Here is a 25,856-nt window from a genome sequence, read left to right as displayed (position 1 = left end):
ACAAGGAAAAATAATCTTATAGCATCCAATGGAATGGTAATTTATCATCTGTTCATAAAAGATTGAGATAATGTTATTGCAGATCAGTGGGAGAGTTATCAAGAAAATTAAATAACTACAGTAAAATTGGTACATTAAAAAGTCAAATAAGTGTAATGTAAATCTTTGTTATGAAAGTTGCTAAGTAATTTGAACTTTGTGTATTACTGGTGGTACCAGGTCAGATTGTAGGAATATGTAGAAGCAATTCATAGGTGGGCTGCTAGATTTGTTACCAGTAGCTTCCCACAACACGTAAGTGTTACAGAGATGCTTCAGAAACTCAAATGGTAATCCCTGGAGGGAAGGTGGCGTTCTTTTCGAGAAAACCTATTGAGAAAATTCAGAGAACCGGCATTTGAAGCTGACTGCCAAACGATTTCACTGATGCCAACATACATCGCGTGTATGGACCACAAAGATAAGATACGAGACATTAGGACTCATACGGAGGCACGTGTATAATTACTTCATACTACTGGTGAGGACTTGTTAGTCAACTGACAAACTGTCATTGCTTCCATTCTCTAGTGAAGTAAATCATTCTTCTTCACTTTTTGAGCTGCTAAATGCAGTGTGAGATTGAAAGCACTGCCTGAACAACAGTACAGGACAGAGGATGAAAGCACACACTTTGTTGTCTAGTATCCAAAGCTGCATACAGTAAAAGTGATATCTAATAGCAACCACCTCAACCAAAACATGACAGCCGGGATACAAAAGTAGCACTGGATGCTATCTAGTGGCCAAACAGATATCAGTGCTGAAACAGATACAAGCCAGTTTTTATTTTTTCAAAGGTCAGTACCTAAGTTGCCAGAGTATACCCAGAGCATTAGTTTCTGTTAAAATAATAAAAATTAGAACTTAGGATTTTATGATAGGGCGTTAAGGAGTCCGTCCATTCAGCTAACCCGGCAACAAGGAGCAAAGGAAGGAAACCTCTTCAAAAAACAACCTCAGTGAAAAGAAAGTAACAGTCCTAGTTGGTATTGATGTGAAGTCACCAAAGAATAATTTGTTTGTCATTACAAAAGGAATTAACTCATTTCGTATACTACACCAAGACACAATAAGAATATATGCACATACCCTACTGGCCATTAAAGTTCTAGCACTAGGAAGACTAGAAAATAATGTAATTTTACTCGCTGTGTGTATCCAGTGAGAGGTTTAAATTTGTAGATCATTTGGGGGTATACAGGGTGGGAACTCCTACATCTGCAAGCATCAGCGGCTCTAACCCAGTTTGGAATAAAGTCGAACTAAGTTCAGATGACATATCCAAGTAGCTTATTCAATGCTGCTGCAACCCTGTGCTAGAGGTTATCAATCACGGTAGCTGACGAGTGGCGACGTGTGAGTCTGTCGACAGAACATGACCAGGTGTTTACAATGGGTGAGAGATGTGGAGGACGTACTGACCAGGGCAACAGTCTTTACACCCTGTGTATAGAGGCAGGTAAGGACAGCACAGACAAGATGCCGCCTTACATTACATTGTTGGAATATAATATTGTCATCATCACCATAGTCGTCGTCGCCGCCATCACCACCACCATAGTTGTCGTCGTCATCATCCATCCTCATCATGGTCGGTGGAAGGCAATGGAAAACCACCCCCCCCATTAGGATGTGATTTCATACACTTTCCTGGCGTAGTAGCTACTGATATTCTTCACATGTTTGCAGACAGATCATTTCGTCATCCAGACACAGTATTTCGGCGTACCAGCTGGCCGCCATTTTCAGGTGAGTTAATGCTTGTGCACTGCCTCGCCAGAACTGAATTCCAGCCACAATGACAGAAACCTTTATACACCACGGACAGAGCACAACGCGTGCACGAGATGATGCGCTGCGCCTCCTGGTGGCAAGTAGACATGCAGCGCGCTGGTGGGAGAAGACGGTAGAAACGATAAATCGCAGCAACAGCACAAGTTGGAAGAATCCAGTGACAAAGAAGACCGTTGTTGTTTAATGTCGGACAAAATCGAATTCCATGAAGAAACCACAAAGTTATGTCGTCATGTGTTGACTTCAACATATTTTCTTTTTAATGATGTATATTTTGAACAAACTGACGGAGTGGCTTTGGGGAGTCCACTCTCCCCCATAGTCGCCAACCTTTTTATGGAAGACTTTGAGGACATGGCACTCAAAACTTCGTTTCTTAAACCAAAGTGTTTTTTGAGATACATTGATGACAGTTTTATGGTTTGGCCACATGGACTTGATGCTTTGAATGGCATTTTAGATCATTTTAATTGTCTACACCCGAGTATTCAATTTACTGTGTAAATTGAAAGTGATGGTAAACTTCCATTTCTTGATGTTTTAGTTCAAAGAAAGGACGACGGGACCTTTGGACACAGTACGTATCGCAAACGTACTCGGACTGACCACTATCTTCGTGCGACGAGCTGTCGTCCACTACACCAATGTAGTGGACTTTTACAGACTCTGCTGAAAAGAGCTTATGCCATTTCTGACAAGGAACATTTGAAAGAGGAACTTGATAATTTGAAGATTGTTTAATGTTTTTAAACAGAATGGGTATACGGAACAACAAATATGCCATGCTATACAGTGTGGTCCGTCATGCGAGCCAATAGAGGATACTTTTGACGCTGTTGCTTATTTACCCTTTGCGAGAAGTATATCAACCAAAATTTCAAGAATTTTAAGAAAATATGATATTAAAAGTGTTTTTATGCCGGTGGCCAAGACTAGAGCCCTTCTTGGGCTTGAGGAAGCACGGGGTTTATGAAATTCCGTGTCATTGTGGAAAGAAGTATATTGGTCAAACTATTCGAACTATTCAGGACCAGTGTGTGGAACATCATCGGTACACTCAGTTGTTACAGCCTGAGAAGTTGGCAGTGGCAGAACACTGCCCTAACGAAGGACACAGGATGATAGATTACAAGACACAATTGATCTCTCCTGCTTCTCGCTATTGGGAATGCGTTCTTAAAGAATCCATTGAAATTAGATTATCAAGTAATATTATTAACAGGGACAAAGGTTTTCCTCCAAGTTAGATATGGATTCAGAGTTTTGTCTGACATTAAACAACAACGGTCTTCTTTTCAATCACTGGATTCTTCCAACTAGTGCTGTTGCGATTTATTGTTTCTGCCGTCTTCTCCCACCAGCACGCTGCATGTCTCCTTGCCACCAGGAGGCGCGGCCCATCATCTCGCACACGCACGGTGCCCTGTCCGTGGTGTATAAAGGTTTCTGTCGTTGTGGCTGGAATTCAGTTCCGGCGAGGCAGTGCACGAGCATTAACTCACCTGAAGATGGCGGCCAGCTGGTCCGCCGAAATACTGTGTCTGGACGACGACATAATCCGGCTGCAAACCCGTGAAGAATATCACCCCCATTAGGACCTTGCCTGGTACGGCGGTGCAGGTCTCCCGCACCTTTCTCCTACATTCTTGTCAAGAAGCATGGGATTTCATTTCCATAGATGAGCTACACTTTGAATTCTCCCAGTAAACTGAAATCAGCCATTCACCTTCCCTACGTATGACTGTATTTACTCATTCCATTTCGTGTCACTTTGCATTGTTATGCCTAGATACTTAATAGATATTGTGTTCAAACATCATCTGCATTAGTTTACATTTTACCACATTTAGAGCAAGCTGCCATGTATCACACCAAATAGAAATTATGTCTAAGTCATCCTGTATTCCCTTACAATCACTCACAGGTGACACTGTCCTGTACACTATAGCATCATTAGCAAACAGCTGCAAATTGCGTCCCGCTGGTGCAGCATGAATGTCTGGGGAAGCTGCAATTCAAGAAGTCTAATTTATTGAGTTTGAGTTTGCTAGCCTTTGTAGTGTGCTACTCTGGCAAGACGACTATTCTACGATTTGCTATAGCATCCCACCACATGAACACTACTGCCTCAAGGAAGATATTTTGTCATGCCATCTTTGCCCTATTGTGAGAAAGGATACAGAACATGAGGCAGCAGCTGAGTTAATTGCTGTGTTATGGTCTTGCATCTGCAGCTATCTAGGACGCTCACAGCTTTGCGCTGGGATTTGGTTGACAAGGCTACAGTCTCCCAACAAGTGACCTCACAAAAATGAACTGCAGAGAAGCAGAAAGGGAAGTTCATCTGACTTTCCCAACAACAACAACAACAACAACAACAATAACACTGTGCAGACCACAGATCCTCAGAACAAATCGTTGTAAATTTGACAACGAGAGACATAGACTCGGGTGCAGTGTCAGCACTTAAAGAAAGGACTTAACTTCATGGCTTCCCAATGAGACATCCCTGTCTATGAAATAAAAAGTGGCATTGAACAGTCAGTCTGCAAGTTGCCCAGTTAAACAGCAGATAAAATATGGTGTGAAACTAGTGCTATTCTCATGAAAGCGAAGCTTCCAGCATCCAACGTGACCAGGGCCAAGTGCAGTGATGGAAGTATTATGGCTCTTCCTGTTCACAAGTGCAACACACAGTAATTATGAAATTTGCAGACTATGATATGGAGATCTGCATGCTGTTGGAGAAAGATACTTACCAGAAACTCCCACACAACCCAAAATTGAGAATAATAAGAAAGACACTTCAGTTTCTTCAGTGTTCTTGGGTTGAAAGACAAAGTGGTCACGATTCTTCTCCCTCATGCATCTAGACTTCCTATTGTTTGTGCTCTACCAAAGATGTAGGATGGTATGCCACTGGTGAAGTACCTGGCAAATTTCCTCATTCCACATGTGGGGTTACTGTGAACGCCATACTAAAAACTTAGCTAAATTGTCTTCGACTTAACAGTAACAGTCCAGTTCACCATGGAAGTAGCAAAAGATGAAGCATTACCCTTCCTCAATGTCGTCATTTGCCACAGTCGAAATGATTTCCATTTTGAGAAAACCTGCACACAACAATCTACTTGCTTCTCATAATCCATCATCAGCCAGCACAGAAGTGTGATGTGCTACAAACATTGGTACATCGTGCAAGAATTCTATCAATCCTGACAATCTGCTCCTTGAGCTGAACTTCCTATGCAAGGTCTGCAGGAACAATTGCTACAATGTTTACCAAATAGCAATGTTGTTTTACTTATATTGGTTGCAGCTCAAAGGAGAGAAGACGGAATATCATTGTAATGAATCCTTGTAACACTAAACACAAGTGTTATGCCTAGGCCAGCGCTCACTTTCCTGTGTTCTATGAAGTTTCATATTTTCCAAGTCAAATAGTGTGTCACCTAACAATAAGTAGACTAACTTCTAATTAAACTCTGGATCACCCTGTGTGTACTACATCCTGTGCCACAGATTTTGAGAACACAAATGTATTTCTTACTTCGACAGTGCCAAATTTTTAATTATTTGCAGCTTTAGATTATGGTGATAATGCAAGAAGCAATCCATGTTGATATTTTCAAGATACAATAAATGATATAATAAAGATAAATAAAAAAGATACTGTAAATATGGTGTGGAAAGCTTACGTACAGAGTAAAACTGAAATCCAGCTGTCTCTGCTAGTAATGAGAGACAAATAAATAATTTAAATGTAATACTGTTTCATATCTTCAGAAGTTGTACCTTTTCATATAAACCTTTGTTGTTTTGTTGGTTATGGCTTTGTAGAGACAAGAAAAGAAATTGGTTGCTCTGTTTGTCATTTACACAGAACTTCATCTCTCTCTCTCTCTCTCTCTCTCTCTCTCTCTGTGTGTGTGTGTGTGTGTGTGTGTGTGTGTGTGTGTGTGTGTGTGTGTGTGTGTGTGTGTGTGTGTGTGTTTTACATGATTCATTTGATCTGTGAAATCGTTTCTGTTCTTCCACTTTTATCATGTTATGCCTTAAGTAGTTATTGAAGGATTCTGAATTTTAAATCTCAAGATTATTTGTCTTTAACTGCTGCAAATATCTGTCAACATGGGCTCCTGTTGATAAGTAAATATGTTCATTTATGTCCATAAATATTATGTTCATGTTTTCAGAGTGTTTAGCTATCACCCTTTTCCTCCCTCTTGTCAAACTATTCTCATCAACTCTTATATATTTTCAGACCGAGCAACAAACAGCTAAGGATTTTATCCGCATTGTGGAAGACGCAGAAAATGAATATCAAGCAGCCATATCTGAAAACTATCAGACTATGTCTGACACAACATTTAAAGCACTTCGCCGACAGTTGCCAGTTACACGAACAAAAATAGACTGGAATAAAATCATTTCATATAGTATTGGAAAGGAGTTAAAAATGCAGTGATGTTTTTACTTTCTAGTTCACACAAAGAGAAGATAGCTTTTTTGGTGTTCGCAAAAATTTGAATCTGCATTTATTTGCAGATCAGCTGGCGTCCGATTTGCCATTGCAGTGCACCATGTTTGAATGCGCGAAATCATAAAATTATATATACAAGTTGTTTTCATAATATATTGATTTTGAAGAAGCTTTGGCTTCAAATGTTCTACTGATGTTTCCTAAAAAAGAAGAGAGTTTGTGTTATTGAGCTTTAACATATTACAGCAATATAAGGTTGCTTTAATTTGCAAGAAAATAACAGCATAGCATGGAGATGATTCCATGTATGATATGCAACTAACTTTATTTTGAAAAATTTTTATTGTTGCTGAGTATATACATGGAATTGTTTGAAATGCCAAGTGTTCATGTACCATGAAATGAAACTTCCGTTTACGATGACTGCACCATTTCAATTATTTACCATTGCCCTTCATTATGTCTTGACATCTGGCAAGTGACTGCCATCTTAATACAAAGAACCATAATCACTATGATGTCAAACATAAAGTGTAAAAAGTACCTAATAAAGCTAACTTGACACTTCATCCAATAAAAGAGGGAGGAGAGACAGTGGCCTATATTTAAATGTGGAACCAAACTGCATTTTTCATGAATGCAAGAGGTTCAGTAAAGAAGAAATATATCCTGTTCATTGAAAACAAACATCTTGACATTCATAGTTATCTAAAGTGAGACCCCCTCGAGGTTGTAAAATTCCGATACTGTGTTGCAAGTTCTCAAATCATTATACTTGATGCCTAATCTTATATGGTTCTTGATCCTAGTTGGATCAAATCCATGAGCTCTTACATCAAAATCTCACAAGAAAATAACTTATCCTGGTGTGAAGGCCTACAATACCAGAGCAAAGTTCCTGGAGTTTATTCTCATCCAAACGCAGCAGAGACCTCATTATCTGTGAACGCATTTCACACTTCTTGTTTGCATTGTTACACAGTTTGCATGACTGGATGATCTAACACTTGTGTATGCTATTTCTGGCAGAGTTCATACTACAGATGTCCTTTATTCATTCCATTTCTTAGACCAGTGTTTCTCTTGGAGGTAAAGTTGTACACTTGTGTGTGGGGAGGGGGGAGGTGAATGCATCAGTTGTCAGATATTCCATTGTACGCGACCTGAAATTGATTATGATTAATAGAGTCCCCTTAAATTGGATTTGTCTGTGCCATTACCAATTTCAAGCAGTGAATTATGTTGTCAGGTAGTGAAAATGCTGGTGCATACTCATGATTTGTTAAACATCATATAATAGCATCTCATATCTGGGAATAGAAAAGCATACCCTGTGATGATTGCTATTTAAAACTCGTAACAGCATAGCTAAATGCAATTTAAAATTGCTATCTGCACTACCTACTCGTTAATTCCTTTGTTTACTATGGTCATCATCTAACATGCATAATTTGGCTTACACATCCAAGTTTTGAAAATACACAGGAAATTCCTTAGACTACTACTTGAATAAGGTGTTAAAAAAAAAAAAAAAAAAAAAAAAAAAATAGCAAATCTGTTGCTTTGAGCACAGTCAGTGTGCAGCAGCTCTCTCTCCACATGGTGTATCTCTGGTGAAGGGACACAATAAACTGAAATTTTTCTCTGCCAGACACTGTCTGAATTGAAGTTAGTATGAACTTGCAACATAGTGTAGTAAGTAATTCCCAAGCAGATGTGTGTTCTAAAATTAAGAAGAAGATCCCGTGTAGATCTGTAAGTGAGATAAATTGGTGAAGTCATTTAGTTGCATCCCATGGACTGTGTTGTGATGTGTGCAGTATTGCTGCCATGTTAATGTTATATATATTACACTTTGGCAGAAACTTTTTGCATACAGTACTTAGTTGATAAATACCATTAATAACAACTAAGGCTTTACTTTAGAAAAAAGTAAAATACAAAAATATACCATGTCCAGTATGGGTTATATTTCTTCTTTTATTTAAGTTTTAAGTTGTACGCCCTGGTGGACTTACTGAACCTGTACCCTTGGCATAGGCAATTGAAGTATTTGAAATGGTTGCTTATGCTTAGATGCCTATGCAGTTCAAAATCGAATATTGTTGTTTACCTGCTGTTGTTATAACTATGCAAAAATATAGGGGTAAAGACAGATTTATTTAAACTGTCTGCAAGTTCAGGCTTCATATGTTGTATGCATTGAGATACATGAGCTTAACAGGTGTGTCATTCTCCTTCATTGCAATTTGGTTTTGTAAATGACTTAAAGTTCGTCACTGTATGAACTACATTTACATTTGGTTTATGATCACATTGTTTTTTAAACTGCCATTCAGCACCAATTCAACTGAGTCACTTTGCTACATATGGGCCTGATCATGTAAATCACAACTGTGTTGTTACTAGTACAAAAAAGCACACTGTTCTGAAGTTGTGTCCTTGGTGTCATTACTTTTTTTCCTTCAATGCAGCAGCTTAGAGCAATTAATTGTAAGAAAATGTAATTGAACAATATGATAATGTTATTTAAGTGTAATGTGTATTGTTTAATAACATTATTAATCAGTTTTTCATCAGTATTGACAGTTATGTTGAATTTATAAGAATATTATCATCTAAATGTCCTTTTCTTAGTACACTCGCTCAATCATTACATATTTCTTCATGAAGCTTCATATTTATTGTCATCATATGATCATGCTTTATTTGAAATTGTTAATTGTAATTCACTTTTTAACAAAACAAGCTTTTAATTGTAAATTTAAGAACTACACAAATCCATGAATTATGTCCAATGTACTTGTGGCATGTTTTGTCAAATATTAAAACTGTTCCCAACATCAGCCACATTGATTTTGTTTAAAATGTGTTGGTGACACAGCATTGAAATATTGTGTTTAGTGAAGGTAAATATAAGACTGTGTTAAGTATCAGACATATTTTTGTTGTTGAATCATGTAGGTTGCTGCTGCATTTCATGTTGGTAACACAATTTGAATTTGCTTTCCTTCCACTGATTGTGTGAAACATTATTAATGTTGCAGTGGTTTTTCCCAGAATAAAGTATTTTGTGGATTCACAGGAATGATAGGCTAAAATTTGGCCTTAGTCCCAGGTTCTGTCTCTGTGATCGACATTTGTTCTTATTTTTAATGACTATATCATTCAGACATTTAGGAAGCTGCATATATGTTTTGATGTTTGTAAAAAAAGCTGTCTGAAGTTTGTTGAATATTTTTATGGGAAGTGTGTTGTATTCATAGCCACTTTTATGTGGTGATGGGCAAAAATGAGTGACCGCTGTGAATGGACAGATTCTGAAATAAAAGATTAGTTGTAATCTTGTATTCGTGGATTACTTTTTAATGATTATTTTTCAGTTTATATGTGAAGATTTCTTACTATTTTTAGTACATCAGTTAGTTTAAAAAAATCCATTAACATTTTACAACTTGTTTTTTTCATAAATTTTAATATTTTTCCAGAATAATGGAATTATGTTGGCATTGTTATAAGTTGAAATCGTTGTTAGCTCCACGTTTTGTAAGCACTTAAAACATGGGCCTTTCATTTCATCTGTGTAAGACATTTTAGTAAATGAAATGTGCAACTATAGAAAGTAAATAAAGCACATTTACACAACTACTGTGTCACTAACTTCTTTTAATGTATTTTCTTGTGGTTGCAGGCTTCCAGTTCTGTAAATATTTGTAGCATGGCTGTCAAGTTAATAATGAATTGTTTTGTTGTAATTACTTATACTCTGGCCGAGAGCAGCACTTTAAATTTTAAAAGATAGAAAAAGTGCAGTAGTTTCTGTGAACACCTTTGTTCATTTAGATAATAGTCAAGTGAACTGTTGTGCAAAAGTATGAACGAAATTCTGATGAATTCGTGGAATATATCTGTTGGGATGCAGTAAGCCTTACCTGTCCATTCTGTCCTAAAATTTTGGTCATGTTTCATCTGAAACACACTGTTCAAACTCTTCTTTTTCATTTCCAGACTTTAAGCATTCTGCTGTAGGATCCAAAGAATAAATCTATAATTTATGTAAAACCAAGGCCTAAATACAGGGAGTAGAAACACCACAGGGTGTTGAAACATCACAAACACAAAATATTACCATTTTTTAATAGATTTTTCCGTCACTTCTTGGTAGAACATACTTAAAGAATGGAAAATCCAGGATAGAATGTAACAATATTATGAAAAGGAAAGTTACCACTCACCATATAGTGGAGATACTGAGTCGCAGATAGGCACACCAAAAAAATTCTCACGATTAAAGCTTTTGGCCACTCGCGCGTGTGACTGCAGTCTCAGTCAACTGAAACACACACACACACACACACACACACACACACACACACACACACACACACACACACACCTGTGTGTGTGTGTGTGTGTGTGTGTGTGTGTGTGTGTGTGTGTGTGTGTGTGTGTGTGTGTGAGGGAGAGAGAGAGATCTGTTGTTGACAAAGGCCTTAATGGCCGAAAGCTTTAGTTTTGATAGTCATTTTGTTGTGCCTATCTGCGACTCAGCATCTCTGCTACACGGTGAGTGACAACTTTCTTTTCCACAATATTGTTACATCTTTAAGGTTGAATAGCAAGTAAACTGTTTTTGTTGAACAAAAAGAGTTTACTTGTTATTCAACCTTAAACACATTACCATTCTAATACAGTGTAGGAAACTGTTGGCATTCAAAACTATTTCCATTCATTTCAGAATGGATAAAGAGTATGGTCTTCAAGGGACTCTTATACCATCCTTCCTGTGCAACGTAGAGGCAAGTTCAGGTAACAAAGATGGAGGTGGGCAGAAACTGTGTGCCCTCCTCTCCAAAGCAGACCTCAAAGGTTCAATAATATTGTGATCTGGTGACTGTTGTGGCCATGGTAGGTGGAACAGTTCATCCTCATGGTCACAATGCCAGTCCCGGATGATGCAAGCTGTGTGAATAGGGGTCTTATCAATCTTGGAACACAGCATTACCATTGGGGAGCATTGTTCCATGGGATGGGCCTGATAAGACAAAACAATCACATAATCTTTGGCAGTAATGTGCCCTTACAGACTAACCACGGGCCCAATGGAATGTGCTGCCCAAATCTTCACCGAACCCCCACCATCTTTCACACCTGGGATGTGAACTCATCCAAAAGCTGTAAACAGTGTGAAACATGACTCATCACACCAATCTACTTTCTTCCATAGCCCAGGTATTATGGCTTTGGCACCGTGTTTTCCTGCTAGGGGCTTCTGCATCAGTGGTTCTGGAATTACATCTTTCCCCACTTCTGGAGCTCCATTTGTGTTGTTTTAGTGTTGACACAGCTCATCATTGTGGCATTCTGTTCTGCAGTGACTTTTGCAGCTGTCCTCTTACTTTCTGTCACAATCCTCTTCAATGACTGGCAGTTAAAATCGCTCAACACTCCGTCATTTGTGTTATGACTTAGTGAATGACGTTTCTCCGCTCTCCATGTATGCAGTACAAGTCTTCAATATAGTGCCCCTTGAAACACCAAACACTTCAACTCCATTGGTAATGGATGCACCCATCACAGGAGCACCAACAATCTGTCCACTTTCAAATTCAGTTAGCTCCAACGCAATGCACTCACAATTACACACGACGTTGTTAGGACCAAGACTGACGCTGGCAATGTATTGAGGACATTGTACTGATGCTGTTCATGGTCAAATGCAACAGTGCAAACTGCCGGCTTGGTTTGCATTTGGGTCATTCAATTTCCAATTGCCTTATTTTGGAACATTTTCCTGCTCGACTATCATGGATTTTGAGGAGATTTTATGTGCACAATCACCCATGTCCCCAATTAACATTGGTAAAGTTTAATGTTCATCGAAGCAATACTGGCTGTGATATAGTAACTTGTTTGACTGCATGTGCAACATGGCACAGAGCAAGAGTGTAGTTCTGCTGACTTTGAGCTGTTATATCTTGGGTTATATTTTATTGAAAGAAATTAAATTTGGCCATCTTGTAACAACTTTGTGCATTCTTTTAAGAAGAAAAACAATGAAAAGAATTTTAGTAGCCATATTCAACCATAGAAGTTTAGACAAACTTGCTTAAAAAAAAAAAAAAAAAAAAAAAAAAAGGTGATCGGGTTTTGGCTTCTTATATGCAGGTGAGTAAAGTTTCATTTATGTAGTACTTTCCACTACTGAATAAATTAAATACAAAGATTAACATTGTGTAAAAAGATAAAAAATGCAGTATTTTCGACCAGATTAAAAAAAAAAAAAAAAGTTTTGTAAAATTTTCCAAACTGGGCTCATTAGAAAGACCATGGCTTTCACTGCCAAAAAAGTGGGATTGATTATCTAGTGCAGACGAACATTGCTATATAATTTGAATCAAAGTTGGGTGCAAAGCTGATCGCTTCCCGTGACCAGTTGTCCTCCGCCATGGAAGTCTAGCCCGCTCGGGACCATCTGTCGTCTTCGCCCGTCGGGTGCTCCGACTCGATGGAGGTCGACCCTTCGGCCCAACCTGACTATCTACGGGTGTATACACTGCATGTTGGCGTGCACCCTGGACTAGGTTTTTCAGGCGTTTCCTAGCTCCCCTCGGACCGAATGGCCGGGTGCGGGTGGCACAGCCTCGCCTGTTGTTAGGCTCCCCACCTCGTCGCATACATCAACATGGGGTCCTCCCCACGGCGGGCGGAAGCCTTATAACACAACTGTTCGCCGATTTGCGGGGGAGGAATGTGGTGTCACCGCCAGACACCACACTTGCTAGGTGGTAGCCTTTAAATCGGCCGCGGTCCGTTAGTATACGTCGGACCCGCGTGCCGTCACTGTCAGTGATTGCAGACCAAGCGCCGCCACACGGCAGGTCTAGAGAGACGTCCTAGCGCTCGCCCCAGTTGTACAGACGACTTTGCTAGCGATGCTACACTGACAACTACGCTCTCTATTGCCGAGACGATAGTTAGCATAGCCTTCAGCTACGTCATTTGCTATGACCTGGCAAGGCGCCATAACCAGTTTATATTGAGATTATAAATCATTTATCAACAAGAGCGATGTTCTCCAGTTATGGATTAAAGTTAAGTATTACATCAGCTACGTACTTTATTTGCTACTATACATTCCCTTAACTGTTCCAGACCTCACGCCAGTCTGCGTGAGCTTTAACGCGTGCATTTCGGTCTCCTCTAGCAACACGGTGTTGGCTCTTCTGCCAACACAATAATTATTATGTTGTAATTTCAAGAATTTGACACTGTCAACTTCAAAGTTTACCCTTGATACACTGCACCTGGTGCCACAAAGATGTTTCCTTCATATACAGGGTTATTACAAATGATTGAAGCGATTTCACAGCTCTACAATAACTTTTAGAGATATTTTCACAATGCTTTGCACACACATACAAAAACTCAAAAAGTTTTTTTAGGCATTCACAAATGTTCGACATGTGCTCCTTTAGTGATTCGGCAGACATCAAGACGATAATCAAGTTCCTCTCACACTCGGCGCAGCATGTCCCCATCAATGAGTTCAAAAGCATCGTTGATGCGAGCTCGCAGTTCTGGCACGTTTCTTGGTAGAGGAGGTTTAAACACTGAATCTTTCACATAACCCCACAGAAAGAAATCGCATGGGGTTAAGTCGGGAGAGCGTGGAGGCCATGACATGAATTGCTGATCATGATCTCCACCACGACCGATCCATCGGTTTTCCAATCTCCTGTTTAAGAAATGCCGAACATCATGATGGAAGTGTGGTGGAGCACCATCCTGTTGAAAGATGAAGTCGGCGCTGTCGGTCTCCAGTTGTGGCATGAGCCAATTTTCCAGCATGTCCAGATACACGTGTCCTGTAACATTTTTTTCGCAGAAGAAAAAGGGGCCGTAAACTTTAAAGCGTGAGATTGCACAAAACACGTTAACTTTTGGTGAATTGCGAATTTGCTGCACGAATGCGTGAGGATTCTCTACTGCCCCGATTCCCACATTGTGTCTGTTCACTCCACCATCAAGAAAAAATGTTGCTTCATCACTGAAAACAAGTTTCACACTGAACGCATCCTCTTCCATGAGCTGTTGCAACCGCGCCAAAAATTCAAAGCGTTTGACTTTGTCATCGGGTGTCAGGGCTTGTAGCAATTGTAAACAGTAAGGCTTCTGCTTTAGCCTTTTCCGTAAGATTTTCCAATCCGTCTGCTGTGGTACGTTTAGCTCCCTGCTTGCTTTATTCGTCGACTTCCGCGGGCTACGCGTGAAACTCGCCCGCACGCGTTCAACCGTTTCTTCGCTCACTGCAGACCGACCCGTTGATTTCCCCTTACAGAGGCATCCAGAAGCTTTAAACTGCGCATACCATCGCCGAATGGAGTTAGCAGTTGGTGGATCTTTGTTGAACTTCGTCCTGAAGTGTCGTTACACTGTTATGACTGACTGATGTGAGTGCATTTCAAGCACGACATACACTTTCTCGGCTCCTGTCGCCAATTTGTCTCACTGCGCTCTCGAGCGATCTGGCGGCAGAAACCTGAAGTGCGGCTTCAGCCGAACAAAACTTTATGAGTTTTTCTACGTATCTGTAGTGTGTCGTGACCATATGTCAATGAATGGAGCTACAGTGAATTTATGAAATCGCTTCAATCATTTGTAATAGCCATGTATAAATGACTGCTAGTGACATTCAATACCTGCAACTGCTCTTTCTGTGACAAGTTGGAAGTTCTTCATTGTTTGTTGTTGTATGGGTCTCTGTGTTAAATTTTGACCCTCGAACCTCAAGCCTGGCCAGTGCAATGTGTCTAGCAGTGTGAGACTTCTGGACTGACTGAAGTAGATGGATGGCATGTTTACACAGGCAATACAAATTGCATATTGCTGAAAATATATTGCTACAGTACTATTTGGTAATATTTTCTGGCAACATGAATTTAGTCCACATGGTGGACAACATTGCTGGTTATTGTTCTGGGCAATAGTTGCGACAATACATTTCAAGCCAAGAAGTGTTTAACAGGCCACAGTAGTGCCACAAATGTAGACAAAAGTAAACTATTCAAAGTGAGTGCTGTTTTCCTACTTTAGAAATCAATAATCTAAAAAAATAAAATAAAATAAACAGAAAGAAGAATAGAGATCCGTTTTTGTGAATGTTCTCCTTTTTCACCAAGCAAACTCTTCCCAAATATTTAGATCTTGAATTGATGCTAGATACCTACTTTTTCCAGAAATTCATCAGACTATCAGAATTTGATTTTAAATATCTCATAAATGAAATTTCTCAGAGAATTAGTAAGACTGATACAAGGATAAGAGACTGGTGATCAGACTTAAGTTGCTGGCTATTGGCTATTCAAATAGAATTTTGATGTACCTCTTCAGTGTGCACTTTTCATGGATGTGCTTCTTGAATTCAGAAGTTTGCAGTGCCAAGGTAGTAAAACTAAAGGAGTTCATTAATGTAATATTTAAATAACATTCAAATGTCAAAGTCTTATTGAAACAAACAGTACTGTGCATCATTATGCTGAAAAGCTTTTTATGTTTTGTCCCCCAGTTAGCACCAAGTGCTATGTCTTCCATACAGACAAATAATATGATTTAATAAAATGCACACTGTGGCTGGAATTTCTAGGATAAATAACTTGTATGGAGGTAGTGTATACTTAAAGAGTTTTAATTGAGTCACTGATTGAGTGCCACGCTGGTGGGGGCGACACTGGTGATCATTACTCCCCACCTCCAACCCCCCTCTCTCCCCCAAAAATAGTGAAATCATTTATATTTTTTACATACATCAGCTATTTCTAAATTTGTCAGCCAACATTAGGATAATAAAACAGCATGAAAACTACAAGTCTCCAAAATGGCAAGGAATTCTATATACAAGAAGCTATGTTTAACACACAATATTTTTCAGTCTCTTATGTGAGGGCTTGTTCACATGGATGAGCTTGAAGTTTGATGGCCTGCAGAGAATATTCCAGCCAGGAAAAGGCACTCATTAACAGGCCGAATGTACCAGTAGCCAACAAATAATTCACAGGTTTATAAGTAGAAGCAGAAAACCATTGAAAGTTGAGTAAGCCAAGACAGAAAGGGAAAGACCCTCCAATAAGGGAAAAAAAAGAGGAAGACCAACTTCCCAAAAGCAATCGGAATGACTGAAAGAAACAACATTTCCACCATGTACACACTTGCGTATCTATAGTTTATTGACTTGTGTTCACGATCATAGTGCTAAGTAAAATACTGATAATGGTGACTGTACCCTTTGATTTTATATCATGTTGTGGTCATCACAGTTAAGGGAAAAGCCAAGAAAATCACTAAAATGAGTCGGAACACTATAGCTTTCTTTGACCCAGTATGCGTGTTTCTGTGTGTGAATAGGGCATGTCTGTTGATTTTAAATGCAGAAAAAAGTCTACCACATGCAACATGGTCATTTCAGGGATGGAGTAAGTCAGTGACTTACCTCATTTCTGTGCTGTTGTATCAGAAGGGCAGCACACATGACAACCAATAATGCGAGTTCTGGCAAAGTGGCAGATCAGCTAGATGTAACAAACAGTTCACAGGAAAAATAGTGTTTCATTAGTGGTAAGTGTAACGAAAGTGACTATTGCAAAAATGTAATCAAGAACAGTAAGGTCAAGGGCATGAAACATGGCAACTGAGCTGAAAGGACTGTACAGAACCAAAAACAGGAAAACCATTGGCTAAGTAGCTGATTAAATAACTGCATCCTGATCTTGAATAAAGTTCATGAATGTTATGGCTGTCATTTTGTTACACTGGAAAGGTTTAAGGTAATATTAACATGTGTCTCCACAATGATTATTCTGCCTTGAAGCAGATTATCATACCACTGGACTGGAAAAACAAGTTGTATTCAACCTAGACTTTGGCTGTTGTTATTCAAGTACAAGGGTTGCCCAGAAAGTAAAGCAGTGCACATTTCTTTTCTGAGTCAAAAACAATGCTATGAATGTGAAACGTTATATATATAATTTGAAGTCTCCTAAGTGAGTGTGCTAAGTTTCTGTCTCTTCCGAGCAGATAGTATAGCTGCAGGACAGTTTCAAAATGGCATCTGTAGGTGATGTATGTTACAAGCAATGTTCCATCATTGAATTTCTCATTACAGAGAAAGAAACTGTGGGAAATATTCACAAATGCTTGTCAAAGTCTACAGAGCATATGCTGTTGACAGAAGTACAGTTAGTGGCTGGGCATGGAGGGTGAGGTCATCAGAAGGCGGTTCAGCGGAGCTCCACGATTTGCAGCAGTCGAGGAGACCATCCACGGCTGTCACACCTGACCTAGCCCCATCCACCCTACAGTCCTGATGTAGCCCCCACAGACATCCACCTGTTTGGACCATTAAAGGATGTCATTCATGGAAGACATTTAGAGGACGACGACGAGGTGATTCACACAGTAATTGTCATTATGTTCAATAAAGAATTGTTGAAGGAAAAAAGAGCATTACTTTCTGGGCAACCCTTGTAATAGTGTTTTGGCAGAGTACCTCTCCAAAGATAAAACCACAAGATTCATGTACACAGAAGCTTTTTAAGAATGAAGTTGGATGTGGTTGTGTGTACTGGGACAGCAGCTGTCATATTGAGATGAAATTCAAGCTACCTAAGAAGCTCACGATTTTTGCATTTGGCTATTCTTCAAGCCCTTCAATACTCCGAGCAGCACTTGGACTCAGAATTTTGTACCCTTTATGATTCCAGATTAGCACTCGAACTGTTTAGACATCTGTACAGTGGACAATCCAACCATCCAGTAGCATATGGCATTATGAATCTGTTATTACAGATCATAAATAGGAATCAGGAAGTTACCATATACTATGTAAAAGCACACTGTGGCATACCTGGCAATGGAACAGTGGAAAAGCTAGTCAAAGCAGCCATCTATGTGCAAGGGGCCACACAGAATTACCACCTGCAGATCTTTTAAACATTATTGCAGTCCTGCAATTGCACCCACCATTTGGTGTGGATCCATTCTTGCCTGTTGCACAATGTAGCAGTCATCTGCTCTGTAATTGACCATAGTTGTCCATGTCCTCTCCTTTGGGCAGCAGTGTATATGGTTTGGAATGCTCCCCATGCACATCACATAATGTTGTGAGCAATACCAAACTCCTGGGCTACACTCACCACATTTTGCCCTCCTTTCATGTTCCCTGTGTGAAGTCATCCAGATGTTGTCTCTGGACCATGTTGTAATGAACAACACCACTAAAGTGCACTATAACCACTCACTATTTGACACACACTGGATCTTCCTATTCCTTCAACTGCCTCATGTTGCAGGGCCAGGCCTACTTGGTGTTATAGTCATGATAACATCACATGGTGTGACATCCAGTTTTCTGTGCTCCACTGGGAGACCTTTGCCAACATGCTCTGGCACTTTCAGTCATTTGTACTGAGTTGCATGCATGAAAGATAAAGTAAATGGAGGTATTGTGATATGATGTGTTGCAAAGAGTTCAGAGTTTACTGATTTTGGTCATGTGTATCATTTGATTTATGTGCAGTAGTGCAGAGAGAGGCTGGCACTGCACTGGTGGCATCCAGGAGGCACATGACAGACGCACAGGGTGAGACTGGAAGCATGCTGAACTATCAAACCCCATACACTGTTTGGACATCACATCATGTCCACCTCAGCAATGCTCACAAAGAACTATATCACACTGTACATGTTTGCACACATGCAGTGCAAGCAGTAGTACTTATAGTACAGCACAATGCACCACCTTAAAGAGGAGAAAGAGGTGATTCAATGTATGTGTAGATACAGGGTGTTTCAAAAATGACCGGTATATTTGAAACGGCAATAAAAACTAAACGAGCAGCGATAGAAATACACCGTTTGTTGCAATATGCTTGGGACAACAGTACATTTTCAGGCAGACAAACTTTCGAAATCACAGTAGTTACAATTTTCAACAACAGATGACGCTGCGGTCTGGGAAACTCTATAGTACGATATTTTCCACATATCCACCATGCGTAGCAATAATATGGCGTAGTCTCAGAATGAAATTACCCGAAACCTTTGACAACGTGTCTGGCGGAATGGCTTCACATGCAGATGAGATGTACTGCTTCAGCTGTTCAATTGTTTCTGGATTCTGGCGGTACACCTGGTCTTTCAAGTGACCCCACAGAAAGAAGTCACAGGGGTTCATGTCTGGCGAATAGGGAGGCCAATCCACGCCGCCTCCTGTATGTTTCGGATAGCCCAAAGCAATCACACGATCATCGAAATATTCATTCAGGAAATTAAAGACGTCGGCCGTGCGATGTGGCTGGGCACCATCTTGCATAAACCACGAGGTGTTTGCAGTGTCGTCTAAGGCAGTTTGTACCGCCACAAATTCACGAAGAATGTCCAGATAGCGTGATGCAGTAATCGTTTCGGATCTGAAAAATGGGCCAATGATTCCTCTGGAAGAAATGGCGGTCCAGACCAGTACTTTTTGAGGATGCAGGGACGATGGGACTGCAACATGGGGCTTTTCGGTTCCCCATACGCGCCAGTTCTGTTGATTGACGAAGCCGTCCAGGTAAAAATAAGCTTCGTCAGTAAATCAAATGCTGCCCACATGCATATCGCCGTCATCAATCCTGTGCACTATATCGTTAGCAAATGTCTCTCGTGCAGCAATGGTAGCAGCGCTGAGGGGTTGCCGCGTTTGAATTTTGTATGGATAGAGGTGTAAACTCTGGCGCATGAGACGATACGTGGACGTTGGCGTCATTTGGACCGCAGCTGCAACACGGCGAACGGAAACCCGAGGCCGCTGTTGGATCACCTGCTGCACTAGCTGCGCGTTGCCCTCTGTGGTTGCCATACGCGGTCGCCCTACCTTTCTAGCACGTTCATCCGTCACATTCCCAGTCCGTTGAAATTTTTCAAACAGATCCTTTATTGTATCGCTTTTCTGTCGTTTGGTTACATTAAACCTCCATTGAAAACTTCGTCTTGTTGTAACAACACTATGTTCTAGGCGGTGGATCTCCAACACCAGAAAAATCCTCTGTTCTAAGGAATAAACCATGTTGTCTACAGCACACTTGCACGTTGTGAACAGCACACGCTTACAGCAGAAAGACGACGTACAGAATGGCACACCCACAGACTGCGTTGTCTTCTATATCTTTCACATCACTTGCAGCGCCATCTGTTGTTGAAAATTGTAACTACTGTAATTTCGAAAGTTTGTCCGCCTGAAAATGTACTGTTGTCCCAAGCATATTGCAACAAACGGTGTATTTCTATCGCTGCTCGTTTAGTTTTTATTGCCGTTTCAAATATACCGGTCATTTTTGAAACACCCTGTATATTATGAGCGTAATGTCTGTGACAAGATACAGAACTAAAGGTTTCTGTAACATATTTTCAGTAAGTAATTAATAATAATTGTCATTTCACATCCTCAATCAATAAACATCAATTGAGCTATATACATGTTTCATTGGATATGCTCTTAACCTGTGAGAGGCAGTTAATTTGGATACTTAATAAAAGTCAGCATAATTAATAAACCACAGCTACAGTTCAATGAGACAATCTGTGTTGTTGAATATACACTTGCTTCATCTATAGCCTGTTCATTATAAGAATTGTATGTTTAATAGCAAGTTTTAATTAATCATTCACTTTTTTGTGTAGTTTTGCCCATGATTTATATATGGTTAGAGATACATGAAGTCTGATTTCAGCAGTGAAAATAGAATGTCATTTCCTGTAAGAAAGGTGTGCCATATGTATGTGGAAAGTAATTGTTAAAGGTACAGAGGGCAAAGACTGAAATTGATAACTGCAGTTAAAATATATATTTATTTGAACTTTAATTTGTGGGCAAACTACTTAACATAGAATCAAGTGTAATATGTTCTTTTGGTTGGATCTTTGTGTGCTTCTGAAAATGCATCTGGTTTTAGGGCTGAATTATAGTACAGAAAGTTGTACATAAGGCTGGTGCAGAAAGCTGTAAATAAGGCTGGTGATTGCCAGATCACCAGCAGCTCATGGTCATGTTCTTAGTGTTGCTGACTGTTATATATGGGTCGGGGATTTTCTCTGCTCGGTACTGATTATGCATGTTATCGTCCTCATCATCAATGCACAAATCACTAAAGTGGCATAAAATAAAACAGGCTTTCACCAAGAGTGTGAATTCCCCAGAAGGATCTGCAGCTCATGGTCTAGTGGTTGGCATTGCTGCCTCTGGATCACAGAGTCTTGGGTTCAATTCCTGGCTGGGTTGGGAATTTTCTCTGCCCAGGGACTGGATGTTTGTGTTGTCCTCCACATCATCACTTGGGAAATTGGTAAGACTGAACAGTGAAAAGATTGGGAATTTATACAGGCACTCATAAATCCATTACTGAGTGCCACACAAACCAGAATTATCATCATCATCATCCCCAGAAGGGGGCTTCAGCTAAAAATGCCATATGCACTTTTAATTTGCCCCTAATCATTACGTGATGTAGATTCTTGGTGTTTCCTTGGTATGGTGGGCCAAACTTATGAAAAGGCGGTGGCCGTGTTGCTCGTTCATACTTATTTGGATGGAGTTGAAGAGACAGGACCTATGTTGATCTGGGTGGTAACTGAGCCACCTGCTTTTAGGATATAGAAGGTTTTTCATGATGATAGTCACAACACTTAGGAATATTCTGCATGGTAACTTAGTGGAGACTCAGAAACATCCCCAGTGGTCAGTGCTCTTATTTAGTCTGCCAGCAGTTTGATGTAACTTGCACTTTATGCATGTTAAGCTGGTTCAGACTTACAGGGGACCGCACAAACATGTCATTACCAGTTTCATCCAGATTTCTGGTATATGCAGGGCTTGGCCAGAAATGAAAGTGTCAGAAGTGGGAACTACAGAGCACCAAGCATTTAGAAAAAAATAGCATATGGGTGAGGCATGAGCCATTTGTGTTAGCTTAGCCTCCAAGCAGTGCTTAGCACGACATCAAGAAGTCACAATGGTATTCCGAGTGTCGTGGGTTTGTGTCCCTATGCTAAACATTTTTTCTTTTTTATTTTCAGTTTTTACTTCAAAGATTTTGAGCATGAAATAATGGCCATCCAGTTGCAAAATACACATTTATTAAACATTGACCATTGTTTTGATGGTTTTAAAACTGTCTTCTTCAGAAGATGTAAGACCTATAAACAAGATTACAGCATTGTGTATGGAACAAAGATAGTAACATTACAATAAGCAAAATTACAGGAAATGTTACAAAAAAAATTTTTAGAGAAACACTCTCAAGTAAAATCACATTAGCTATAGTCAAAGTGGGAGTCGTTGACTCTGTATAGTACAAGTCATCCACTTAACCACCATGTTAATACATTATATGAAAGTAGTAGCCATCTGCTGTACGGCTTTGTCTTAACACTTTTAATTAAAAGTCACATATTTGATGCAATGTACAACAATATATAGTATGCCACTTGAAAGTTTTCTGTAAAACTGTAATTTAAATATAAAATGTGGCATCAGATCCTATAGAGTGTCGATATGTCACATTCAGAGCTAGTGACATGCGCTGACTGGCTGAAGATTTACCTCTGGCAGGTGGCACTCCTGTACGTCCTATATGCACATAACTGCAATGAGCAGTGTGTGTGATTTCACTAGTACAGATTATTAATATAATTAACATATTAACTAAATAGCTGCAAAGAGGGAGAGGAGAAGGGGTGAAAAAGAGTGTCATTAAGGTCATATAGCTTATAAAAAGCCCACAAGCTCAGGTAAACATCTTTACAAAATGTGCATATCATATGAGAAGCACTTGTGAGTGAAAGTGAACCATAAAAGTGCCACGCTGAGGGGAGTGGTCATACTGGTAAATCATGCTGTGTGAACAAATAAACCAGGAGAGGGGAGGGTGTTATAAAAAAAATAATAAAATAAAAAAAATTTAAAAAAACAGAAAAATAGTAAGTGAAGCCTCACTAACAAGTGTACATGACAAGATATCACAATGTTGTAGGTAGAATAAAAAAAACACTAAAATATTTTAAAAAAAGGGGGGGGGGAATAGGCCTAAAATGTTGCATTACTAAAATGTTGAACAGCAACCAACTGTGGATGACAAAGTACTTTCTAAAATAACAAGAGATGTATTCTTACTGAACATAGAATTTTGAGGGAAACAAACACTAACGGAGGCCAGCACCGAGTGGTCAACTTAGCTACTCGGCTAAAAGGAAATGATTAAAGCCTTCCAGGAAATGTCTACTTGCATGTTTAAGCTGATCATTTAAAATGTAGCCCCATTTTTCTCTAAGTGTTTGAAAATTTCAAGCTGTTCCCATAAATTTAATCTAGTGTGCGGTCTGATGAGATCCAGTTAACACTTAACAGAACAATGAATCGTCATAACTATGTCTACTGGACACTATAAAATCCATATGTTTATGTGAATAACGCAGTCACTCTACCAGGAGTTCATGTGTGGCGTGAACCATCATCTAGGATCTTAGGAGGCCCTATTTTCTGTGATGATACTGTCAGTGGAGCACTGTACATGAAAACATTATGTGAATGTTTTATCAGGTGCATGTGCACTTTATGGAACTAACGACGAGGTCTTCTATCAACAGGATGGGGCACCACCACACTAGCACTTAGCCATACAAGCTTTCCTGGATGACAATCTGCAGAGACGCTGAACTGTACGAAGAGGGCCCATTGAGTTCACCTCATGGTCACCAGATCTAATCTCTATGAGTCTTTACTTGTGGGGAGCTGTGAAATATCAAATCAACTGACACAGGCAATGCACATTGTAGGACCTTCACCAGGAGATTACAGTGGCATGTGCAGCGATCTCCACTGAATCATTGCACTGACTGATGTAGTTGCAACAACTGTTTTTTGTTCTGCTATGTGCCTGGCCATCAACAGTGGACATTTTGAACATCTAACCTAACCATGTACTTAATGGAAAACAGTACTACATTTTAAATGTAAAATAAATACGTAATAAATAGTTTTTGTTCCTACTACATTTTAAATGTAAAGCAAATACATAATAAATATTTTTTGTTCCTTAAAGTATACATAAATTCTTGTTGGTGGAGTCTGTATTTGGACTTGTCTAGGAGAATATTGTGAACTGCACAATGAAATGCTTTTGACAAGTCATGGAAGATACCGGCTGGCAATATACTCTCATTTCAATTTCATGTAATCTGATTTATGGATTGAAAAACTGTGTTCTGTGGAGAGCCACTCCTGAAATGCAAACTGAGACGGACTAAGTATCTTAGTCTTGAGAGATGTGTTATGGTTCCTTTATACATAATTCTCCATTACCGTCAAGAAGCAGGTTAAGTAATGAGATTGCTCGGTAATTATTAGTATCTATCTTCCAAGCTTCCTTGTGAATGTGTCTGACACAGTATATTTCAGCCTGTCTGGTAACATAACTGAATACATTACATATGTGTGAAGAACAGAATTTTAGTACTTTATTTGAGATATTAAAGATTTCAAAATGTATGACATAACTGATCAGAAGAAAGAGCTTCATGTTACAGCACATTGATTATCATGATTTGGTGCTCCATTTTCCAGGAGAGAATCCCTGCTTGACACATATACTATGAACATACCTAATTATTTATGCTCTGGAGATGTTCACTGATGTTTCCCTGGAATGTTAACATTTTCAAATTCATTTTTGAAACTGCAAACTGTCTCAGTATTATTATTGACCACTCCTATCTTTTTATGACATATAGCTTCAACAAATCACTGTGTCTGAGCCCAATTGCTCTTTATTTTCTGAAGGTTCAAAATAATAAAAGACACAAATGCATAATTAAGAATGCAGGCAGCACAGTACAGTTAGTATCGTCAACAAAAAAGTATGAAAGTTCCAAAACCATGTCTCACAGAAGTTTGTAGTAATTGCCCACTGCACAAAAATCAGAGTAATAGTGACATGCTGTAATCAATAACACTTCATGGGTTCCAGTACAAGTAAACAATAAATAAGCAACTAAGACAGACCGAAAGGAACTGGCAGTGGTCAGTAGTGGCATGTAACTCTGTTTCATAAGAATGACCACTCTAGTGGCACTGCCTTAGCTTGTCTCCTTAAATTCCAGGAGGAAATCTGTATTGCTTCTGGATAGGTCACAAGAGCCTTCCCCCCACACCCTTTAAGTTCACATAAGTGACCAGAAGCAGCTTTTTTTATGCCACTCAGTGTTCGAGGCCGGAGAGTGCTGGCAGAAGTATCCTGGTGTCTTGTGAAGTGTCCACCAGCCTGACTGCATCCTGAGGGTTGAAATGCTTCTCGGCCTTGCATCAAGGTGATGGTGGTAGCGATGGTGTTCATCAGTATGCAGGAGCAGGCTTGAACAATCAATCTGCCCTGCAGGAGACCTCTGTGAATGGTTTTAGGGAAGTCTGTTGTGGGGATGGAGTGGCCTCTCAAGGCTACAGGACATA

The 25,856-nt window shown here is 39.6% G+C and overlaps 1 protein-coding gene across 1 annotated transcript in view; it reads left to right on the top strand.

The window, feature by feature from the left end:
- The window catches only part of LOC126184658 (F-actin-capping protein subunit alpha), a 47,309-nt gene extending 37,345 nt beyond the window's left edge, over positions 1 to 9,964 (top strand). Inside the window, exon 7 of the mRNA XM_049927138.1 lies at positions 6,101 to 9,964. Within this exon, the coding sequence (XP_049783095.1) occupies positions 6,101 to 6,304 (204 nt within the window). The 3' untranslated portion in view covers positions 6,305 to 9,964. The remainder of the gene's footprint in view (positions 1 to 6,100) is intronic.
- Positions 9,965 to 25,856: the final 15,892 nt, after the last annotated feature.

This window comes from Schistocerca cancellata, chromosome 4 (assembly GCF_023864275.1).
Source record: "Schistocerca cancellata isolate TAMUIC-IGC-003103 chromosome 4, iqSchCanc2.1, whole genome shotgun sequence".
NCBI classification, from domain to species: Eukaryota; Metazoa; Arthropoda; class Insecta; order Orthoptera; family Acrididae; genus Schistocerca; species Schistocerca cancellata.
The sequence above is the reverse complement of the archived record's forward strand: the minus strand, read 5'-3'. Positions and strand labels throughout refer to the sequence as shown.